The sequence below is a fragment of the Cavia porcellus genome, unplaced genomic scaffold (assembly GCF_034190915.1).
Source record: "Cavia porcellus strain 051 isolate PalLab524CR breed Dunkin Hartley unplaced genomic scaffold, mCavPor4.1 scaffold_17, whole genome shotgun sequence".
In the NCBI taxonomy this organism is placed as follows: Eukaryota; Metazoa; Chordata; class Mammalia; order Rodentia; family Caviidae; genus Cavia; species Cavia porcellus.
The window spans coordinates 42,586,880-42,608,442 of NW_026947500.1; the positions used below are offsets into that span (position 1 = coordinate 42,586,880).

Consider the following 21,563-nt stretch of genomic DNA (forward strand, 5'->3'; position numbering starts at 1 on the left):
AAAGAACAACTGGGAAGAGGAGAGGGTCCTGCCCCTCCTCCTGGGCTCACCCTGGTCCGAGCCACCCCCACTACCTGGTCTTGACATCTGGGACAGATCCACATGCCCTTGGGGATGGTTTTCAGAGGCGGGTCGAGGCAGTCCAGGTGATACACACGGGAACACGTGTCGCACATCAACAACTGGCCGCTTTTTCTGCAAACACTGCAAAAATCCTCGTGGATATCACCCTATGAAATTGAGAGGAAAGGTAAGAAAAGGACAAAAAAGGTAAAAGTTTAATGTTAACATATACATTCTAGATGCATATTTCCCTGGCTCATCAGGGTCAGGGAAAGGGGGAGCGGCTGCTGGCACGTTCCCGCCGGCTCCACAGAGCTGAGGTCCCCAGGCAGGGGTAGAATTTTAAACTTTAGTTATTATAGGGAAGCTCAATAATCACCTAGACCAAAATTAACTTTGTAGGCTACAGCTCAGCATTTATGATGTTTGCTAAGAGTCCAACCCACAATTCAGAAATTTTATAAGCAGTGAAATCCATTCATCAAACTGTATCACAATAGAATTCAAACAATCTTCATTAGCATTTTACAGGACGAGTTTAGAAGAACTGGGGAAGATAGACAAGAAGTAAAGTTTTACTAAACTCCTTGCTTACTAAGGGGGAAAACACAGTAAAGTTCAAATGGGAAAATACTGAGACAGGAACACATTAAAGTCATACAAGCTTTCTTACATCAAGAAGCTAAAGCGACAGCTGACTAAGTTCCCTTAAAGTCAGTGTTCGGCTTTGCTATTTGATGGGCCACTCTGTCCTAGGAGGCTTTATCCCCCCACATGAATACTTCATTGCATGGAAAAAGACAAGTGGTCCTGGGCCACTTTGCTTCCCTTCCCACCACAGTGATAGTGTTAGTACTCAGGTGAGTCTGCTGGAGCCCTCTGAACAGAAGACGCTGTCAGAAAAGCAGCAGACCTATTTGAAATTTGGAGAATACAGGAAGGAAACAAAAGTTCTTAAGGAAGTATTTTCAGCAAGTCAATCCCATCCTGTTCTCTACACAGGATTAATGCTGATGAGGATGCCAAGGACTGGAGGATGGAAGGGACAGGGCAGAGGCGACTCTGCAAGTCAGTGCAAGTGTTGCTTTAAGATTTCTAGGCCTTGGTGCTTGAAGGCTAGAACAGGACTTTTTCTTATGGGCAGCAAGGCCACAAAGCAACGGCCAGTCCTCCCTTTCTATGGGACAGGCCTTTCCAACACCGCACTCGGGGCAGAGCTCTGTGACCCAAACTTCCTCTCTGAAGCAGAAGGCAGAGAGTACTGAAAATAAAGCTAATTAATTTCTTTCAAGTTGCTAAAGAAAATTTCTTATTCCAGTTACATACCCTAAGGCAGTGGTTCCTAATAATTTTGGGTCAGGAATCCTTTGCATTCTTAGAATCACTGAGGAGCCCCGAAACTCTTGGTAATGTGAATTATACCTATGATATTTGCTGTCCTAGAAAGGAGCTTTAATTTGGGAAGGAGGTTACTGGGGACTGAACAGGGCCTTGCATATGCTAGGTAAGCACTCCGCCATTGGGCTACACCCGCGGCCCTTTTATTAGACACAGGGTCTTGCTAAGTTCGCTAGGTTGGCCTGCAACTTTCAATAGTCCTGCCACAGCCTCTTGAGTCACTCAAATTATAGTCCTATGGTACTGCAGTGGGCTAAAACTTTAACCTTTGAAATAATAACTATAGGAGCACAGAAAGTTACAAAAAATGGTTTTTGTTTGGTTTGGAAGCAGTGGAGACTGAACCCTGAGCCTTTGCTCTGAGCCCCTTTTCACATTTTATTTCAAAACAGGATCCCACTAAGTCACTAAACTGTTCAGGATGAGTTTACACTTGTGACTCTTTTGCTTCAGCTTTCTGGATCACTGGGATGTCTGCCACCATGCCTGGTGAAAGATTTAAAAATTCAAAAATATATCAGCATGTGCTCTGTAGCAGAAAATACTGCCCCCCCCCAAGTTTCTGTTAGTTTCTTAGGTAATAGTTTTTTATTACAGTTCCCATGACTTGTTTCTTAGAAATGGTTGGTCACTGTGATACGCAACTGGTCACCAGGATGCACAATGTAAGAATCTAGACAGCCAAGTTACTCTGCTTCTCTATACTTCCTGCTTGCAAACTCCATATAAGCCCAGACCACCAGAGATGAGGGCCTGATATTTTGGGAATGATCTCAGTCAATGCTTGTGGATGTAAATAAGTCTGCCTCCAAATCCTAGGTGATGTTTCAGTGTTTCTGTTGCTGCTATATCTGGTGCATTGACCGGGAAGACTGACGTGCTGACCTCTTTGGCCACTGGCCATGGCCCTCTCAGACCAATGGGAAGATGCACCCTTGAGATTGCTCGAGTCCCCTCAGAAGTCTAGAGGTGCATTCCCAGCTCCCCATTTGAGTAGCTCACAGCAGATGTAAAAGGGAGGAGGACACCTGTCGGTCTGTCTGCCAGATTCCAGAGAGAGCCCCAGGGATACCTCAGTTAGTCTGTCTGTCAGTCCTACTCAACTCCAGCAGAAGGAGAGCCTGATCAACTCTCGTTACTCAGGACCACCCTCGAGGAAAGAGGGTTGGGATGTCTCACCTCTGAGTGTCTGAATGACTGCCAGGGGCACCCAGTGGCCTATGTTGAAGACACTGGGATCCAGTCTCTTAGGACTGCCTTTGCCTCCATGCTCTAATAACCACTGTCCTGATCAAAAAAGCTGACAAGCTCACCTTGGGCCAAGACCTAACTTCCCAGATGCCACACGCTGTAATGGACCTCCTAAATAATTAAGGATCACTCAATCCTGCTACACATCTGCCCACCAAGCTGGGTCCACCAGACCATGACTGCCTGGCACTAACTGATGAACTGTTCTCCAGCCAACCAGAATTAAAACTGAAGCCCTTGACAGATGCAGAATACACCCTGTTCATGGATGGAAGTAACTCTATTAGAAACAGAGTCTGACAGGCTAAATACGCTGTGGTCACCTTGGACAAAGCTATTTTAGCCAAAGTTTCCTGCAAAGTTTCCTGGTTTGCACAGCAAACTGAAAAAACAAAAAGGTCTATCAGTTCCTGCTGCTATTTAAAACCTGCCACCAACAATGCCAAACCTGTACTCAAAATAATCTGGTCCAGAGGCCTAAGCCCTCTCTGGGGATCTGATTGACTAAAACATCAACTCCAGCCAACAAAACTCCTCCCGGACCTCCCAGAAGATCCATCAGAGGCAGACCTGCCCCCATTGTATGTTCTGCAAACTCAAGCTGCAGCTCTGGCACCTCACCCCTGCGCCAGCCTGGGCTTCCGTGTTTATGTCACTGGCCTTGACCTCCACCTGGCATGCAATATATAAAGACATACAGATAGACTCCTCAAAAATAAACCTTACAGGGTTACAAATATCTGTTAGTGCTCACCTGCTCCTACTCAGGCTGGCCCTAGACATTCCCTATCTGCAATGGTAAAACAACAGAAGTTTGTAACATCCTGCTGTAATAATGGGCCTACATTTGTATGTTGTTTGGGGGGGAATTTTTGCCCCCCTCCCCCTTTTAAAGGCAGGTATTGGCCTTGCATTCACTTTGTAGCCCAAGCTGGCCTTGAACTCACTGTGGTCCTCTTGCCTCTGCTTCCTAAGTGCTACAGGTGTGCACCACCAAGTCTGGCTCAGACCTACATTTGTAAACACATAACATATAGACCACAAAGCTCTAAAGAAGTTAAAAAAACCAACCAACCAACCAAACAAACAAAAAACCCCATAACCCTATAGGAATAGCTTGTAACCAACTCCATAAAAACTTAGGTAAGAGACAAGCCATACCTGTAAACATCCCTGCACACACATATAACCCAGGTGCATATTAACTACCTCTACAAGTTTCAGAAATCCAGCTTTAGATCCACCATTCTCGAGTTTAAAAAGCCCATCCAGACAACTGCTGAAGAGTTTACCTAGACCAGACAGCTCCTTTAAACCTTACAGTAAAAAAATGATGCGCTCAAAGCCCTGCTCTGGTCACTCCGGCCCCTGACCAGTTCACGTGTGGTTAAAGCCCGAGGATACCATCCACAGACCTGCTCCACACCTCAATGCATCATTCCCCTTGAGTTTTATGCCTTGTCAGGCTGCTTACCCTGCCTTGCTTCCACTTCAGCGTGCATATACTGTACTCTCCAATTTATTCTTTGCTTCCTGCCCCTCTACTAGCTTGGCTTTTGCTTTAGCTCTATGGATGGTTACCCCCTAAAAATAATTAGCCAAAACCTTGACAAACATCCAAGGCACACTGGGCGCTCTCTTAAATCAGATTAACTCCCTCACTCCTTTGCTAGAGTAATAGTATAAGTCATGGCCACTAAGGGGAAAACATGTCTCTTCCTAAAAGCAATTTAGGAAGAAACTTTATAATTAAAGACACAAACCACAAACTCCTGGTAAAAACTTTCCAACCTTGGGAACCTTGACTAGGGCCCATCCTAGGACCACTGACAGCCTTCATGTTACTGCTTCTAGTTGGGCCTTGTCTCAGAAGATCACATGTAACATGCCCAGCAAAGACTTGCAGGGAAACCAGAAGAGTGGGGAAATGGAGCAGAAAAATACCCTCCGCGCCAGTCAATACACTTCAGTTTCTATTAGTTTCCCAGATAACAGCTCTTATTACAGCTTCTGTCACTTCCGTGTCTTAGAAATGGCTGGTCACTGTGATACACAGCTGGTCACCAGGATACATATTGCAAGAATCCAGACAACAAAGTACTATGCTTCTACTTCCTGCTTGCAAACTCCAAATAAGTCCCAGACCACCAGAGATGAGGGCTGATATTTTGGGAATGATCCCAATCAATGCTTGTGGATGTAAATAAATCTGCCACCAAATTCTGGATGATGTTTTGGTGTTCCTGGTGCCACTGCATTCCATGGCCAGTATATCACGTATGTACTAGTCTCTGGAATATTCCACAGGTCCAGTCTTGAGAGAATGAGAGTAGTAAGGCAAATGGCATTTACCTATTTAGGGTTTTGAATCAGGGTCTCATCATGCTGTTTAGGCTGCCCTTGACCTCACTATGCGGCCCAGGCTAGGCTCAAAATCCCAGCGACCCTCCTGCCTCGGTTTCCTGAGTGTTGGGATTATAGGTGTGTGCTACTTACTACACCTGTCATATGGCATTTACTGTTATGAAAATTTTTTTAATTTTTAACTTTTTTGTATTCGGTATCAAACTCATGCCCTCACACTTGCCAGGTAGGCACTTGTGCCACTAAGCTATGTGTTTGGTGAAAAGTCCTTTTTTAAAGGAAGAAGAGTCCATGTCTTTTTTTAAAATTAGTATATGCTCATAATACATAATGGATACATTCATCCTAGGGGATCGGTACATGAACACGTTGGGTCTTGGTCCTTTTTACTTCTCTTTCCCCTCCCCTCCCTCTGTCTCCCTTGATCTCCAGATGCTCTTCCCATCTCTGCAAAGTCTACTCCCTGTTCTAATTATCTATCTCTTAGTTTGCTCCTTAAATTACTTATACTCAGTCAGGCATGGTGGTGCACACCTGCAATCCCAGCACTCGGGAGGCTGAGACAGGAAAATCACTGTGATCACTGAACTATCAGGCAAGATTGTCTTACAAAAAAAATTCTATGCTTTCATTTTCCCATACAATAGAAACCATGCAATACTTAACTTTCTGTGTCTGATTTATTTCACAGCATTACAGTTTCAAGGTCTACCCATTTTCCTACAAATGACTTAAATTACCCCTCATTATGGTTGAGTAGTACTCCACTGTTTAAACATACAATCGTCAGTTGATGGACATACAGGCCTCTTCCAAGAATAGGTTTCTTTTTTTTTTTTTTTTTTCAGGATCTTGCTACATAGTTCAGCTTTGCCTTGAACTCACTATGTAGCTTGGGGTGGCCTCAAACTCTTGGTGATTTTCTTGCCCTAGCCTCTCATGTGCTGGAATTACAGGTGTGTGCCACCCCACCTGGTCTAACGGTTTTGATTTTGTAGTCCCCTGAAAGAGTCTCTGGGGCCCCAGAAGAATACCTGAGAGGTGCTAGCCAACAGAAATAAATATAAAAGGCCAAGGCATTTCACCCATACAGAGTAGGTTCTTTTCCTAAAAGGAGCTCCGTGAAGGTAGGCACTATACCCGGTCAAAAAAGGCTTAAGTTTCAGTGATTGTTCAAATTATGACCATAACCAAATAGTCAGCAGAAAGATCCATGATATTTTGCTAGGAGAGAAGGGTATGCTGGCTCTAACAACTCCAAATTCACTGTGTGCTAAAAAAGTTTATAATTATGTCAACATATCTTTTCTTCTCATAAAAATGATGATAGCAACAAGGTACATCCTGAGGATTAGTGTCTGGCTGGGTCTTGTATTACCAAGTCCTCTTAGACTGTTATTGATCCCCAGGAAACGCTTGCCTCTCAACTGTTACTGTTTAATTAATGTTGTTGAGGCTGATGCTACCCAGTAGCAAACCCACAGAATCCTGCGTGTTGATTTTAATCACTGCTGCTATTGGGATACTGCAAAAGTAGAAGTCAATTATCTTTTCAAAAAAAATCTATTCCACTGGGTTTAACTTGGGAAATTCTGAACATATTTAGTGGTTTTAGAAAAGCTTTCTTTTACCTTCAGATTTTGGAAAAAGAATAATGAGACTTCTGACAAGAATAATGTTGTATTTTAAGATGAAACCTGGGAGAAATTTTAAAAGTCTGTGATTTGATCTGGATCTTTTGGGTCTAGACTTGAAAAAAACAAAACATAAACCTTCTCAACAATAACAACAACAACAACTATTATTACTACTAAAGCAACACTACTTAGAAGAAACATTAATGTGCACAAATATAAAACCCTCCCCGCACAGATGCATTGGCGAGCCATAGCACAAAGCCCAGCTGGCATCTCTTTGGCAATACTGTGACCAAGGAAATGCTGGGACGATTTTTGGGGCCAGTAAGCAAGGTTTCTGAAGGAGATTCCTGGTGCTCATTAATAGGGTAGTTAGAGGACCTGAATCAATTATTAACGCAAAAAGTTAGGAAACTGGCTGCAGTGCTGACTCTTTGGAGCGGTGATGAGTCTGCAGCTACCAGCTGTGTTCAGCAAAGGGCACCTGTGAGAGAACAGTACCCTCCTATGATCTGCATCCCAAAGATAATGCTGCCTTTGTTGGCTCTGGCATTTTAACTGTGAATGTGCATTGGTATCTTTTCGAAAGATTATGCCATTAAGAAGTTCTGAGAACATTCAAGTTCAAGGAACATTTTCTCTCCAGATGATCAACAACAAAAGAACTGGGACATGGTCAAAATGAAATTCTTGGTTTTTCTTCTCAACCCTGTTCTTACAATCTTTACTAAAGTGGCAGCTTCAACCTTCTAGTAGTTATTTAGGACACAATTTTGTATGTGCTGCTGAAGCGAGAACATAGGGCACAGTTTTAGATTTAACCTTGACTACTCTTTCTTATACTCGGTATGCAGCCCTGCCGGTGCTGCAAAACGCACACAATCTTGATCACCTTTTTCCACCTCTCCTTCTACTGTCCTCCTAGCCAGGCGTCACCAGCATCTCTTGCCCGGATGACTGCAGGTGCCTCCTGCTAAGTCTCTACTTCTGCGCTCCTTGCGCCACATTTTGAACACAGTGCTTCTTTTAAAATCCAAGTTGATTTTACAAACACCTTAAAATAGCAAAATGTAAGCAAGAACTATCAAAGGATGCTAAAATCACTGGGTAACAATCTGTTGGGAAACTGGATGTTTATAGGGACACAAAGTGATCCTCTCCTACCACAGGGAACAGGAGCTGTACGAGGGAAGGACTCTGAGGGAAATGATCAGCGGCCTGACAGCCACATCCCTAACAATGGCGTATGTGGGCTGCACTGGCCTCCTGTGATGATGCACTGAGAAAGACCCACCATCACTTCCTTAGTCCCACAAAAATGCACATCTGCTACCTAATCTTGAAGGAACAATCAGACTGCAATTGGAATGGAGAAGCACTCTCCATGCCGAGTGGCCGAGCTTTTAAAAATGCCAATGTTAAAAAAATGCAAAAAAAAAAAAAAAAAATCAAGTTGTATCACGTACAGGTACAAATTCCCTGTGATGAATGCGACTGTTATATACACCTAAATGCTCCAATAAATTAATTTTAAAATGCCAGTGTTATCAAAGACACGCTAAGAAACTGTTTCAGGATAAAGGAGACTAAAGGCATAATTCCATGACAATAAATGTCAAGAGCAATTTTTGACAGGATCCTGCAGCAGAAAATAACAACCACGAAGGCAGCTATTAGGACAGCTGCAAGAAACCTGAGTAAGAACTGCATACTATGTACTAATAGTTATCAATATTAAATTCTCTCAAAAAATACACTGTGGCTATATAATAGAATACCTTTGTTTTTAGGACACATGCACTGAACCAGTTCTGTTTTATGTTTGAGACGGGGTCCTTCTATATAGCCCAGGCTGGCTTCGCATTTGCAATTTTCCTGCCTCGGCCTCTCAAGTGCTGAGATTAAAGGTATGTACCACCATGCCTGGTAACACACTTGAAATATTTTGGTGTGAAGAATCAGAAAGTTTGCAACTTTTCATTGGCTCAGTTAAAAAAAAAAACATGTGTGCACGTGTATGTGCACACGTGTGTGTTTAGGGCAGAGAAGCAAATACAGCAAAATTTTAACAACTGAACTGTTAACATATATGTTTGTTCACTGAACCATCAGTGTAATTTTCTCTAAGTCTGAAAATTTTCAAAATAAAATCCTTTTTTTGCAATTGAAATAACGCCACAAAACCCTGCTAAGCACCCTGTCACCTCCGGATGGATATGATCCCCTTCTGCCCTGGCCCTCGTGCTTGGTACGTCTTCCGCTATGCCGCATGCATGGCCACCTCAGAGCTCTGTGCTGCTCTTTTCCATGTCCCTGGGGTTCACAGGTCACTTCCTATCAAAGAGGCTTTTTTGGGGGCTGGGGGGTAACCGGGGATCGAACTCATGACCTCATGCTTGCCAGGCAGGCACTTACACTACTGAACTAAATCCCCGGCCCACAGAGGCTTTCTTGAGCCCTTCCTCCTGAGACAGGAGCTACCGGCCACTCCAGTCTTCCTACATGGCACCTATCGCTCCTTGATTTTCACCTATGGGCACTTTCTTCCCATGGAGCAGAAAGTCCTTGAAGGCCGGGCACTGACATTGTTCCTGGCTGAGTCCCCAGCCTCAGAACGCTATTACTTGCTCAACAGAAGAGTGCTCAGTAAGAACTTGTTCATGAATTCACAGTTTTGTAAATGCTTATTTGAAAAAACCAGAGCACTTGTTGACACTCCTGAAGTTTCTGGGAGAAGGACTGCTAAGTATTTGACACTTTTTCAGGAATGCATTTCTGATGGACTCTGCCACATGCAGTTGCTCCACAGATAATTTTCCACTTCTGGAACTACACTTGAAGCAGGAAACAAGGGTGCTTAGGGGAACGTACGCCGCATTCCCATTCCCCACTCAACACCGGTGACAGAAACCTGCGTACCCTGTAATTACACCAGTGAACAGTTTCCCCACCCACCCCTCTTCTGAGAACTCACTCACAGGCCTAAATCCCTGAGCTTCCTGAGCACAGGAAAGGCCTGGCCCCCAGAGGGGAGCTGCCTGCTGTGGCGTGCACGGCATTCCACAGGGTGTCCTGCTGTTCTGGGGTACTCAGGGCAGGCTGGCAAGGAGACAACACAGGACAATGGTTTTCCCAACAGGTGCCGATATGCACTCTCTGAAAGACAGCGCACTTCCCCAAGTTACTTACGTCTGTGGAGGTGGGGCTGGGCAGGGACACAGGCTGCACAGGTTGAGGGAAAGTGAATGTGGTCTCTGTCTTTTCACTTTCGGGGGAGTCGGGATGACTGGATGGGGGGGATGTTGGGGTAAGGGCTCCAAACCCCAGCACTGCATTGTATTTTGGAGGACGACCTATATACCAAGAGAAGGGAACAAAAGGGAAAAAAGGGGGAGGGAAAGAGAAGGGGAAAACGATCTTACATACCTTTGGCCAGTGTTCCTCATTGGCTAGCATGGAAAAGGAAGTGAGGTAGCAGACAGAAGGTTAATACAACAGTCCCAAAGGGAGAAAGAGAAGCAAAGATTTAAACGACATTAGAAACAACTACACGTATCTCTCAAGGCTGAAGAGAGTCTGGGGGAGAGAGAGGAGGTGCTGGCCATGGAACAGACCTCACTGTGGGCAGACTACGGTGAAACTCCTGGACTACTGCAATTTGAGATTTTGAGCACCAGGACCAACACATGAGAGGCTGTGGAAGTCAAGGCCAGGCACGCAGGCGTTTCCTTCCCATCCTTACGTGCGGCTCTCTACGATTCTTTGCACTTCTCCTCCTACTGTAACACTCGTGATTCCTGGTTCCCACAGGTGGACGTCCTTAGCCTCTCTGCCTTCCATGCCTCTCCTGTCTGCACTTTGGGCATTTTGTAGCAGGTGAAGCTGGAGAAGGCAAAGTGAGGAGGAGAATGCAAGTGACCCTCCTCAGCCCTGCTATTAGGGCCTTTGAGACAGACATTCTGGGAGAAGCTGGAAGCTAAGCACAACCAGAGGATCTGGGCTTGACAATAAATTTGGGCATTCTGGCCCTGAACGTTTTCCCCTGTAGACCGAAAGCTATCTCCATTCTGGTGAACTACAACAGGGGTCATTCCAAAGCTGCAGGGAAGGGGCTGCCGCCAGCACTCCTGAGAGGCATGGTCTGAGGCAAGCACACTTTAAACTAAACCTCCTTCTGTGAGGCTTCCACACATGAGCTCTTGGGGTGCAGAAATTCTAGGGCCAGCCACTCATACCTAGTATACATCTAAGCAAGGGTCCTCATCTTCTAAGAGCTAGGACCATAGAGTCTAAAATATGAGTGAAGAGGAAGGTAGCTCAGTGCCGCAGAGGCCCAGAAGTGCTTGTAAGCACTGGCAAATGTGTGTGGGACTGCAACTTTGCTAACAGTTACAGCTGACGTTAGGGCTCCACACCGACTCACAGCGCTATCCACCGTTTCACCAGCACTACCTGTGCTAGACTGGCAGTGTCTACTGTACTAAGATAGATCTTACTGGTTTGTCTTTTCTAGGGAATATGGTGCTGCAAAGGGAGAACTGAAGATAAATGCTTTTTGTTTACCTATGGAAGGCACATCCTAGGCATTGCAAATGCAGGTTTTATTCTCTGACCTTGGCAACAGACTCCAAGGACTTGCTGGCTCATTTAACCCCTGTCCTCTCAGCAGATACTGCCCAGCAGTAGGCCGATTAATTGTGGTCTCTGGCTGGGGTCTTGTTTCTGAGAATTGTGTCAGAGGTCACCAAAATAAGCCGAACACAAAACAACAGAAAATAATTTATGGCTCTAGTTATTTTGGCCCAGGAGTCAATATAAAACAGTAACTTAGAGCTTACCATCCAAATATTTTTGGTTATTTGAAGGACAGAACTGCTGTAACATTAGAATGGCTCACTGAGGGTATGACACCTTTTGTGGGGAAGGTATAGCTGTGTTCTGCCTAAGGCGGACAAAGGGTCAGGTTGACTTTCTAAGCTTCTGATGGCTCAGAGACTGTGTGCGCATACACAGAATTAGTATGCTGGGCCACTCACTCTGTAACCTTTCTAGCCTGGAACTATAATTCAGGGACACATTACCACGTGGAGAAAGGGACTTTGGGATGTATTACTGACATCAAAAAACAATCTCAGTACCTTGTTTATGAGCTCAAACCCCGAGCTATTAAGACGTATTTAGACCTGCTGGATGAGAGATGCCACTGCTGTTTTTCTGCCCTGAGAATAAGGTGAATGCTTACAGACAGTCTGAAAGGTGGGATCACCTCTTCAGGAGTCTGTTAGTCTGTTAGGGGGAACTTGTTTTGACAGTGACCTTTTCTTCTTTAGCTGGAGCTGCCCTGTTCTCAAAGACTCTAAGTTCTCTCCTTCCTGGAAAGTCTACAGCCACAGAAACTAGAGTCACGTTCTAGCCTCCCTGGCAGCAGGCTGACTGAGATACTATTAAGAACACCTTGGCAACAGCAGTGCTCTGGATCTGCTTAATGATGCTAAGAGGCTTCCTTTCACATGGTGTTCTGTTCCCTGTGCTATCATGGATGGCCTGGGAGGCTTGGGGCAGAAATGCCACATTAAGCTGCTCTCCAGTCAGCTCTGCCAGAACCCAGACAAGTCGGCTTTTGACTCTGCACACAGAACTCTAGTAAGAAATCTCACTCTCCTTTCCCCCATACTCAGAGAACAACAACAGAAGTATTTTCAAGGCACAGAGGAGTCAGGTCTGGGGAGGGTGATAGGAGGGGCGGAGAAGAAACACAACACAGCAAGCCAAAGCAACAGCAAAGCAGAAATTCAAGGAGGCACTCACCTCTCTTCCGGGTCCCCGGATGCATTGTGCTGTTTAGGTAGGTGACTGCACTCTTCTTACGCTTTGGGGATTGAAGAAAGAAAGGTGACTAACACTGCCATAAGGAAAAGACTGCTGACAACACGCCAACTAGTTATTGTTAACATCTCAAGGTCTCAGGGGTAACAGGTTCTATTACATGTAATTGGCTCTCAGAGAATATTCTAGAGAGGTCTGCTTCAGATGAGAGTTGTAAAGTCAGGATGAATGAACCTTCTAAGGCAGGTTTGTGTCTGCTCAAACTTAGAAAAGAAAACCTAGCTGGGGATTTAGCTCAGTGGTGTAAGTGCTCACTTGGCAAGTATGAGGTCATGAGTCCGATCCCTGGTACCAAAAAAAAAAAGGAAAGAAAGAAAAGAAAAGAAAGCCTATAGGGTAAGCAGTGAGTAATACAACTGAAATAATGGGATGAACCAGGGAAAAACCCATCATTTCACAGAGCTGGCCAAGTACAACCAGGTGCAGCTAATGGGCAGCTTTTCAGATGGGAGGCACGGAGCACCCCATGAACCCCAAGGGATTGGGAGGAAGGACCAGGCACTGGCAGAAGTACCTCTGGCTCAAAGACGGCTCCGCTGTACACTGGATTTGCTGTTGTTCTTCTTTTTCGCTCTTGTCTCTTGCTTTGGATTTCTTGGGAAAAGAAAAGGATTCAATGAGAAGACAGGTATGGACAGCCTAAGTAACGGAACTTCATTGTTTATCTATTGGTTTTCCTGTAACGAATCAGGGACAGGACGAGTCTGTTTTCCTGCAGCCTGCGCAGAGGCAAGCACCCTCTAAAGCAAGTGCACAGGACTGTGTACTGTCACCTCTCAGGAACCAAGGCCACAGCGTGGCTCTGTGTGATCAAGAGCTTCACAGTACGCCATACTTGTAAACAAGCTGTCCTGGTTTATTTTTAGACTGATTGTACACAGGTCTGGATGAACTTTCTTCACAGACTTAGACTGAATAACAACAGTTCACCATCGATGAACTGTATAACCAGCTCAGGCAGAGCTTTGTAACTGTCCTTAAGATTCAGAATGGTTGGAAAATACAGACAAGGGCTTGTTAGGTGAGTGCTTGTCACTTTGTGTTGTCAGGATGAAAAAGTTCCCCTACGGTGCACAGAAGTCACCTTAATTCGGGGAGCGGGGAATGTTTTCCCCGAGGAGGAGTACGGATGACGCTAGGCAGGGGAGGGCCTGACATTAGATGGAGGGAAGGCAATTTTTTCTCTAAAGGAAATAAAGTCCACATTGGTTGAATCACACTCTATTTGTGTTCCAATTTTCTATTCTAGGAATTCAATCAAACACCACTTTCAGGAACAAAGATGTGGGCCAGAGAGAAGGCAGTGCCCAGAATATCTTCTCTTACCTTCTAGATGGTCATGTGTTACCAACCCTAGGGACACCATGAAGGCAAGTTTCTGTGCCGGAGAAACAAACAAACAAAAACAATGTACTTCAGTCTGGGTTCTCGCAAATACAATGGTAGCTTCTTAGTTATATACCACGGAAAGCTGACCCAGTGGGCCGGTTCCATGTGGGAGGCTGGTTTCAAAGGAACCAAGAGTGGGCGGTTCCTGAGCTGCTCTGCTGTATTCTGGTCCAACAGGGCCAAAAGAAGAGTGGGACCTACATTTTCTTTTTCTCAAGGTCAAAGATCAGCACCTGTGTTTTGGGGGGAGGTTTAAAGATAGGCTCTGCCCCTGTAGTTCAGGCTGGCCTTGAATTCATAGTGATTCTCCTGCTTCAAGAAATCTCTAACTGGAGTGACCCAAGGTTTTTTTTCCTTTCAGAAAAATCTTAAAAAGAAGAGGATTTCATACTTGAAAACACACAGCAGGTTTAGAGAGCCTCCCCTGTTACAAGTAAATCCCAGGTCACGATTTCACTTGTGATGACTAGGTCACGGCTTCTCCCATTTTTCTGCCACTGAGTAGCTAACTCAAAGCTAAATGATTTTTAGGAAGGACAGCAGGGGCTCCACTCAATATTATGATTTTTCAATTAAACATGAACCTAAAACTTATGGAGCAATTTCTGAAAAGTATTTTTAGGCCTCCATCAGAAGAAAGGATTATTAGTATACTGCACCCCAAAGATAGAATGTTAAAACATTTCCAGAGAACTAATGTTGACTTTTGTTCTTTTTGGTTTTCTGTGGTCTTCATTTCTGTGTACCACAGCATGTGGTTTCTAAATAGGTCAAAACATCATCAGTCTCTTTCTCTGATAAATAAAGAATATCTTCAATTATTACGAGACATTCTTGTAGAGTTATTAAATACTAGAGCTTGGTTTTTAAAAATCTTGACATTTTTTTCCCTTAGCATTAAACATTATATTCTTCGGCCTGAAGTGACAGATTCAGCTTATTCAAGACACAGGCTTGATTGAGAGTGTAGGTATGTCCATTATTGGTACCTTCAGGATCCTAAAGAAATATTTCTATTTCTTTTTTAAAAAATGTATCCTCTTGACAGCCAAAATATTTTGGTAAGGAAAACTAATCCCTGGACTGACTACCCATTTTGTATGCTTCACACTGAAATGTATGTATTTTGTGGCTGCCAATTAACCACATTGCGAATTCTCATTAAACTTTAAATTATAATGATGATGAGGAGGCCAGGCTTTGCATTAATGCTTTCTGCTAATAAAGCTGCGTGTGGCTTGATATTCAGAGGCATCCTCTTTTAAATCAAGGAATAGCACCCTCCTTGGCTACTACATCCAGTTCATCGTTGTCAGTCTAGATCAAGCTCATAAAATAATTAGGTGGAAAAATATCTTTTGTGGAACATATTCTCAGAGACAGAATAAAAAGTTATCAAGGAGTTTTGCCTCCGCCTCGCATATATGAAGAGCTAATTTACTCTCTGTAAGGCAGGGATTCTATTCAAATAGAAGGTGAAATATCTGCGACTCCACACACAGGCACTCGCCGCTCTCACTGTATGCCTGCCACAGACACGAGATTCTCTTCACTTTCTCGCCCCTGTCTTTCTGCTCTCCTCCTTTCTCTTTCTCTTAGTGCTATGGTTTAATTTCTTTTAATAAGGCATTTTGCTAATGATTTGCTCTATTTTTCCTCCATAGTTGTACATCTGTCATTAATTTGTGGATGATTTTACAAGTTTCTCAGCAATTTGTACAGCAATTAAAAATTCATTTCCTACCAGAATTATATTTGGTACTTATTTTAGAAAACATGGATTAACTCAATAAATCCCTGCTTTTTTATTAAAAAAAATAACATGAGGTTTTGATGGTTTCATGCCACTATCAGACATGATTTCATTACAAAGAGTGTAGTAAGGCCAGAGGGAAACGGAGTACTGATCTAATAAAACCCAGCTATCAGATATTCATCATCATATTCTCTGTCCATATTTTTTCTTTTATAGTTTGTGCAAAAGCATCAAGCTGAAATATTCTCTTGTCTAAGACATGCAGATTTGCATTCCATGTTTTTACTGGGTCCTGTGTGCTCTTTATCATTCTAGCGTAAGTTTTAGTATAGATGTTACTATTTGTCATACCTTCTTTTGTGTTTAAGTAAATGATTTTTGGGCTGATTCATTTGGGATTTGGAGTCCTAATGCAATAAAATGGTAATAACAAAAACGCACATTTAATTCCCATAACCAATAATTTAAACAGATATAGAAGAGTGAAGTGGACATCTTACAAATGTTTGACAAAAAACAGAATGTAAGTAATTATTTCAAATAAAATAAGATAGTCGGGAAAATGATCATTACTCTTATATTTCAAAATTGTGTTATGTATACAAACAACATCATTTTAAAACTATTCTTCTGAAATACTGAAATACACAGCAGTGCAAGGCCTCTTAGGGACCACACTCTAAGAAATTTGCCCTCAGCCAACCTACTTGGCACTAATATTGCTGAATTAAAGAAAGCACAAGAATAGGAATGTGGAGTGGTTTGCAGAGCAGGCGTCCCTCCTGTTGTGTGAGAATACATCACATCACCGAATGAGTCATCACGGACTGGAAAGATGGGCCTACCTGCGGGTTTTCTTCCCGTTTTGGTTTGGGTGCAGCAGGAGGGGTGATGGTACGGCTTTCTGTCTGTTTTTCATCTGTTTCTGTGTGGGATTTAACTGTCTAAGGGAGAAAAATTAAAAGAAAATTCAAAATTAAATTCTTATTAAAGGAAAAAAAAAAAAAAAAAAAAAACCAAGAAACAGTTTAACTGTGGCCAAGACAAAATAAAAGAACACACTCAAATTTGGAACACATTAATAGAGGAGTTCATGTTAGGATTTCATGGGGGAAATAAAGTGTTAAAACTTAGCTAAAGATACTAAATAATAAAACTGCAGGAAATTGGGCTACATGCAAAGTCTAAATTATACAAAGAGAAAAATTCACGTCATTAATTCCTGTATATAAAAATGAAGTACAGGCTGCTCTCTCTGATCTCCATATTTTGCAGAAAGTAGGTGTTATTTCCCAGAAGCAAGGCCACTGTCATTATATAGGAGTCAAGCTGTAGCCCACAGCACACTACAGAGCTGACTGATGTTTACATCTTACATATATACACATTCTTCAAAATAATCCCAATCTAGAGAGAGTGAGGAACTATCTTAATTTGGGATATTTAAAGTCTGCCTATGTCACATCCACTAGAAAGAGAGCAGTTCTCAAGGAAGGGCCATTTTGCAAGAGGTTAAGAGTCCTGATCATCCCCAATGCTTTCTAGAAGCATCTACAGGAACATAAGCACTACTTGCATTACTGTATCCGAACAGAAATGGTAGCTAGCACATTGATAAACTGTGCTTTTATTACTACCCTAAAGGGTAGTAATAACCTAGAGGGCTAGTTATGTTCTATAAATATTCTGATGATTTTTAGAATAGTATGGATATAAAACTATAAATATAAACCTACTTTATTTTTTCAAAATTGAAAAAAATTGCAGTTATGATAGTTTTTTGTATGGTAATCAAAAATAACTTAAAAACTTAGAATGAAAGTATCTTATTGTCCACATGCAGGAGCCAAAGTGCAAGACTGGTCCTCTAAACACAGCATCAAAAGGTTTTGAAAATCATAACGTACACAATGTTTTCTAGACTTAAGAAGTTAACGAAAATCACAAAGTTCTTTCACACCCATGGCCACCTCATATTTCCCCTCGGCTTTCCACATTCTTACATCAGGAAAGTGCCATCATCTATCTTAGCAGCACTTGAAAACTACTGATCTTCCAGTCATACCGTACGTCTCCCCTTTATACTATAAACTAGTTGAGAGTGAGGACTGTTTTACACAAGCCTTATGTTCCCCCCCAAGTGAAAGGCAAGAACCTCTGAAACAAACCAAACCAAAAAACAGCAAGCACCTCATGGTTTGTAGTATACAACAGAACCTGACTGATCTGAGTGAGGAATATATCCTACCATGAGAATCATTTCAGGTCTCTCTGGTCTCTGTCTGTCTGTCTGTCTGTCTGTCTTAGTTTTACATTTAAACAAAAAGGACATGTTCCCTCCATTACACAAACCTGCAATGGAAAATGGGCTAACATTTTTGAGGTCCTGGGTACTCAGAATGACTCTTTGGATGTGAAAGGACAGAAGCAGGAGGGCGCAGAGAGGAGGCCAGGTACAAGCCTTGCTGACCCCTGTCCGACTCTCACTGCCCTTCCCCGGATGAAGAGAGCACCGGCGGCAATGCTTCTGGGGAAGCCTATCAATCCCTCCCCACCGAAGAACTACCTGGGTTTGAATTTCCCTCTCACACAAGGAGGGACCCTCTTGGAGAGTCTCATAAAGGATATCATGAGCCTCCAAACAAATAAAAACAAGGCAATCAAGACAATGGTAGAGATCGTCTTTCTCTCATGCACCTGCCAGTGTGAGGAAGCCAGCAGCCATGTTGTGAGCAGCTCTGCTGAGAGCGAGTGGTAAGGAGCTGCGCCTCCTGCCGGCCGCAGTGGAGCAGTGAGGTCTCCAGGGCCGCCTGCGGGAGTAGATGGGATGGAAAGTGCTCAACGCTGGTTAGGCCTGGAGGGGACTGCAGTCCTGGTCAACTAGTCTGATCACAGACTCACGAGGGACCGTGAGCTGGAGCTGGAGCCAACCAGCTAAGCTTCAGATGAGAAAGCTGTACAGTGACACACTTAGAGCGAGGAGGAGGAAACCCCCCAACAAATGCCACCACCAACCAAAAATGCTGTATCTTACAAAGCTTTTCTTCAAAAATGAAGTGAAGACATTTCCAGATAAATAAAAGATGAGGACATTCATTGCTAGTACATTTGCCTTAAAAGAAATACCAAAGGGAGTCCTTCAGGCTGAAATGAAAGGCATTAGTAACTCAAAACCATATGAAGATAGCCGGGAGTGGTGGCTGCCTGTAATCCCAGCACTGGGGAGGCTGAGGCGGGAGGATCGCTGTGAGTTCAAGACCAGCCTGGGCTACAAGGTGAGCTCAAGGCCAGCCTGAACTGCACAGCGAGACCCTGTCTCAAAAAAGACAAAAAAAAAAAAAAAAAAAAAAGAAGAAATAACTCCAATAAAGGTAAGTACCTAGGTAAATAAAAGCCAATATTATTATACTTTTGATTTGCACTTTTTCATTTTGTTTCCTATATGATTTAAGAGAATGCACAAAACAATAATTATAAAGCTCTATTAATAGGAAGACAATATATAAAGATACGATTTATAAAAAAAGCAACATAATGTTGGGGATGACAACTACATAGGAATGGAGTTTTTGTATATTACTGAAATTAAACTAGAGCTGCTGTAATCCTAGCATGCAAGAGGCTGAGGTAGGAGAATCTCCATGAGTTCAAGGCTAGACTGGGTCACATAGTAAGTTCAAGGTCAGTCTGAAATGCACAGCAAGACCCTGTCTCAAAAAATAAATAAAAAAACAACAACAACAAAAAGAAACTAAACTGTTTAGTTTTAGTTAAAACTAAAGTGTTTAAAAACTTATGAATAGGGGCTGGAGGTTTAGCTCAGTGGCATAAATGCCCAATTTGCAAGCAGGCAGTCGTGAGTTCGATCCCCGGTACCGATAAAAAGGAAAAAGACAAAAAAAAAAAAAAAAAAACTTATGAATATTAACTGTAATCCTCATGGTAACTACTAAAAATTATATACAGAAAAGGAAATGAAGAAAGTATAAAAATGGTACAAGAGAAAAAAAAAGGCAGCAGTGCTGGAGGAAATTAAGAAGAACAACAAAAAGACTTGTATATAGAAAACAAGTGACAAAATGGTATAAGTCCTTTCCTATCAGTAATCACTTTAAATGTCACTGGACTAAACTCCCCATAAAAGGCGGAGCGTGGTAGAATGGATACAACAGATGATTCAACACAATGCTGTCTGCTATAGGTTCGTTTTACCATGAAGACATAAGAAGGTTGAAAGTAAAAGGATGGAAAGAGATAGTTCATGCAAATAGTAACCAAAAGGGTACAGGGACAATTACAGTGTTAGACAACATTGACTTAAAGTCACAGCCTTTATAAGAGACACAGAGTAGACGGTTAGTATATATGAAAGAGCTACTTTAAAAGAAGATATAATAATTGTAAACACATATCCATCAAACACCGAGTCCCAAACATCTGAAGTAATATTGACAGAACTGAGAAGAGAAACAGGCTGCTCTAATACCTCATTTTAAGTTACAGATACAGCATGTAGGCAAATAAAGCATGAAAAAGGATATAAAGGACTTAATATACTATAAATGAATTAAAGAAATCTCCATCTAACAACAGTACACACTCTTCTCAAGTATACTGGGAACCTTTTCCAGGACAGAATATGTTTTAGGCTACAACATAAACACAAAATACCAAAACTTAGGCAATGCAGTGAAAACAGTGTGGAGAGAGCTAATTCATAGTTATGAACAAGTGTGTATTACAACGAAGACCCCAAATCAATCACCTAACTTTACACTTGAAGAACCAGATAAAAGAACACATCCCAAAATAAAGATTAAAGTGGAGATAAATGAAATAGAGAACAACAGAATCTTTAAATGAATAGTTAATTCTCTGCAAATATCAACACATTTAATAAACTTTTGGTTAGACTAAGGAAAAAAGACAAGACATAATGACTAAAATTAAAAAATGAAGGTGGGGCATTATTATGAACCTTAACAGTAGTAAAAACCATTATAGAAATAAGTTAAACAATTATACGCCAACAAATTAGATGACACAGGTGAAAGAGACAAATCTGACCAACAGTCTACCAAAACTGACCCAAGATGAAACAGAAAATCTAAATTGCTCTGTAACAACAGAAGAGGTTGAAACAGCAATCAAAATCCTTTCCTAAATCAAAAAGTATAGGGCCAGATGGCTTCACTGATAAATTCTACCAGATATTTAGAGAAGTTAGCACTAATCCTTTTACAAAATCTTCCAAAGAAATTCATTTTATGATGTCAGCATTATCCTCCTCTACCAAAGCTAAAGATATCGTATGAATAGGACATTACAGATCAAGTCCCCTCATGAATATAAATGCAAAAATCCTCAACAAAAAACAGCAAACTAAACTCACTTTCCCCTATGTGTCTGAAAATATATATTTATATGTGTAATATATATTATATTTTTTTTGAGACGGGGTCTCATTATGTAGTCTAGACTGGCCTTGAACTCACAGCAATCTTACTGCTTCAGTCTCCCCAGTACTCTGCCACGTTGGGCTCCAACAGCACATCAGAAGGCTGATATACTCTGACGAGCTGATTTATACCAGGAATAAATCTGGAAGGATGGGTCACCATAATAAAATCAATGTAATATACTACTTGAATAGAACTAAGGAAAACATGATCTTAACTGGTGAAGAAAAAGCATTCAACAAAATCCACACAGTAGGGGTGTAGCTCAGTAGAGTACTTCCTAGGATGCATGAAGCCCTAGGTTCAAGTCCCAGCATCATGCACATTCAAAAAAAGATCGAGCACCCCACCACACATAAA

General features: G+C 42.4%; 1 protein-coding gene across 25 annotated transcripts in view; it reads right to left on the reverse strand.

Annotated features, from left to right (window-relative positions):
* Phf21a (PHD finger protein 21A) overlaps positions 1-21,563 on the reverse strand; it is a 182,664-nt gene that overhangs the window by 8,784 nt on the left and 152,317 nt on the right. For 21 of the 25 annotated variants that reach the window (XM_013147444.3, XM_013147439.3, XM_063227828.1 and 18 more), the window contains 6 exons: positions 16,590-16,688; positions 13,926-13,977; positions 13,114-13,193; positions 12,522-12,582; positions 9,903-10,066; positions 75-230 (listed from right to left, as the gene is read on the reverse strand). In XM_013147444.3, coding sequence (XP_013002898.2) covers positions 75-230; positions 9,903-10,066; positions 12,522-12,582; positions 13,114-13,193; positions 13,926-13,977; positions 16,590-16,688 — 612 coding nt within the window. Of the gene's footprint in view, positions 1-74; positions 231-9,902; positions 10,067-10,139; positions 10,163-12,521; positions 12,583-13,113; positions 13,194-13,925; positions 13,978-16,589; positions 16,689-21,563 lie in introns of all 25 variants that reach the window. The other 4 variants (XM_023563022.2, XM_013147449.2, XM_023563021.2 and 1 more) reach the window with 1 other exon arrangement.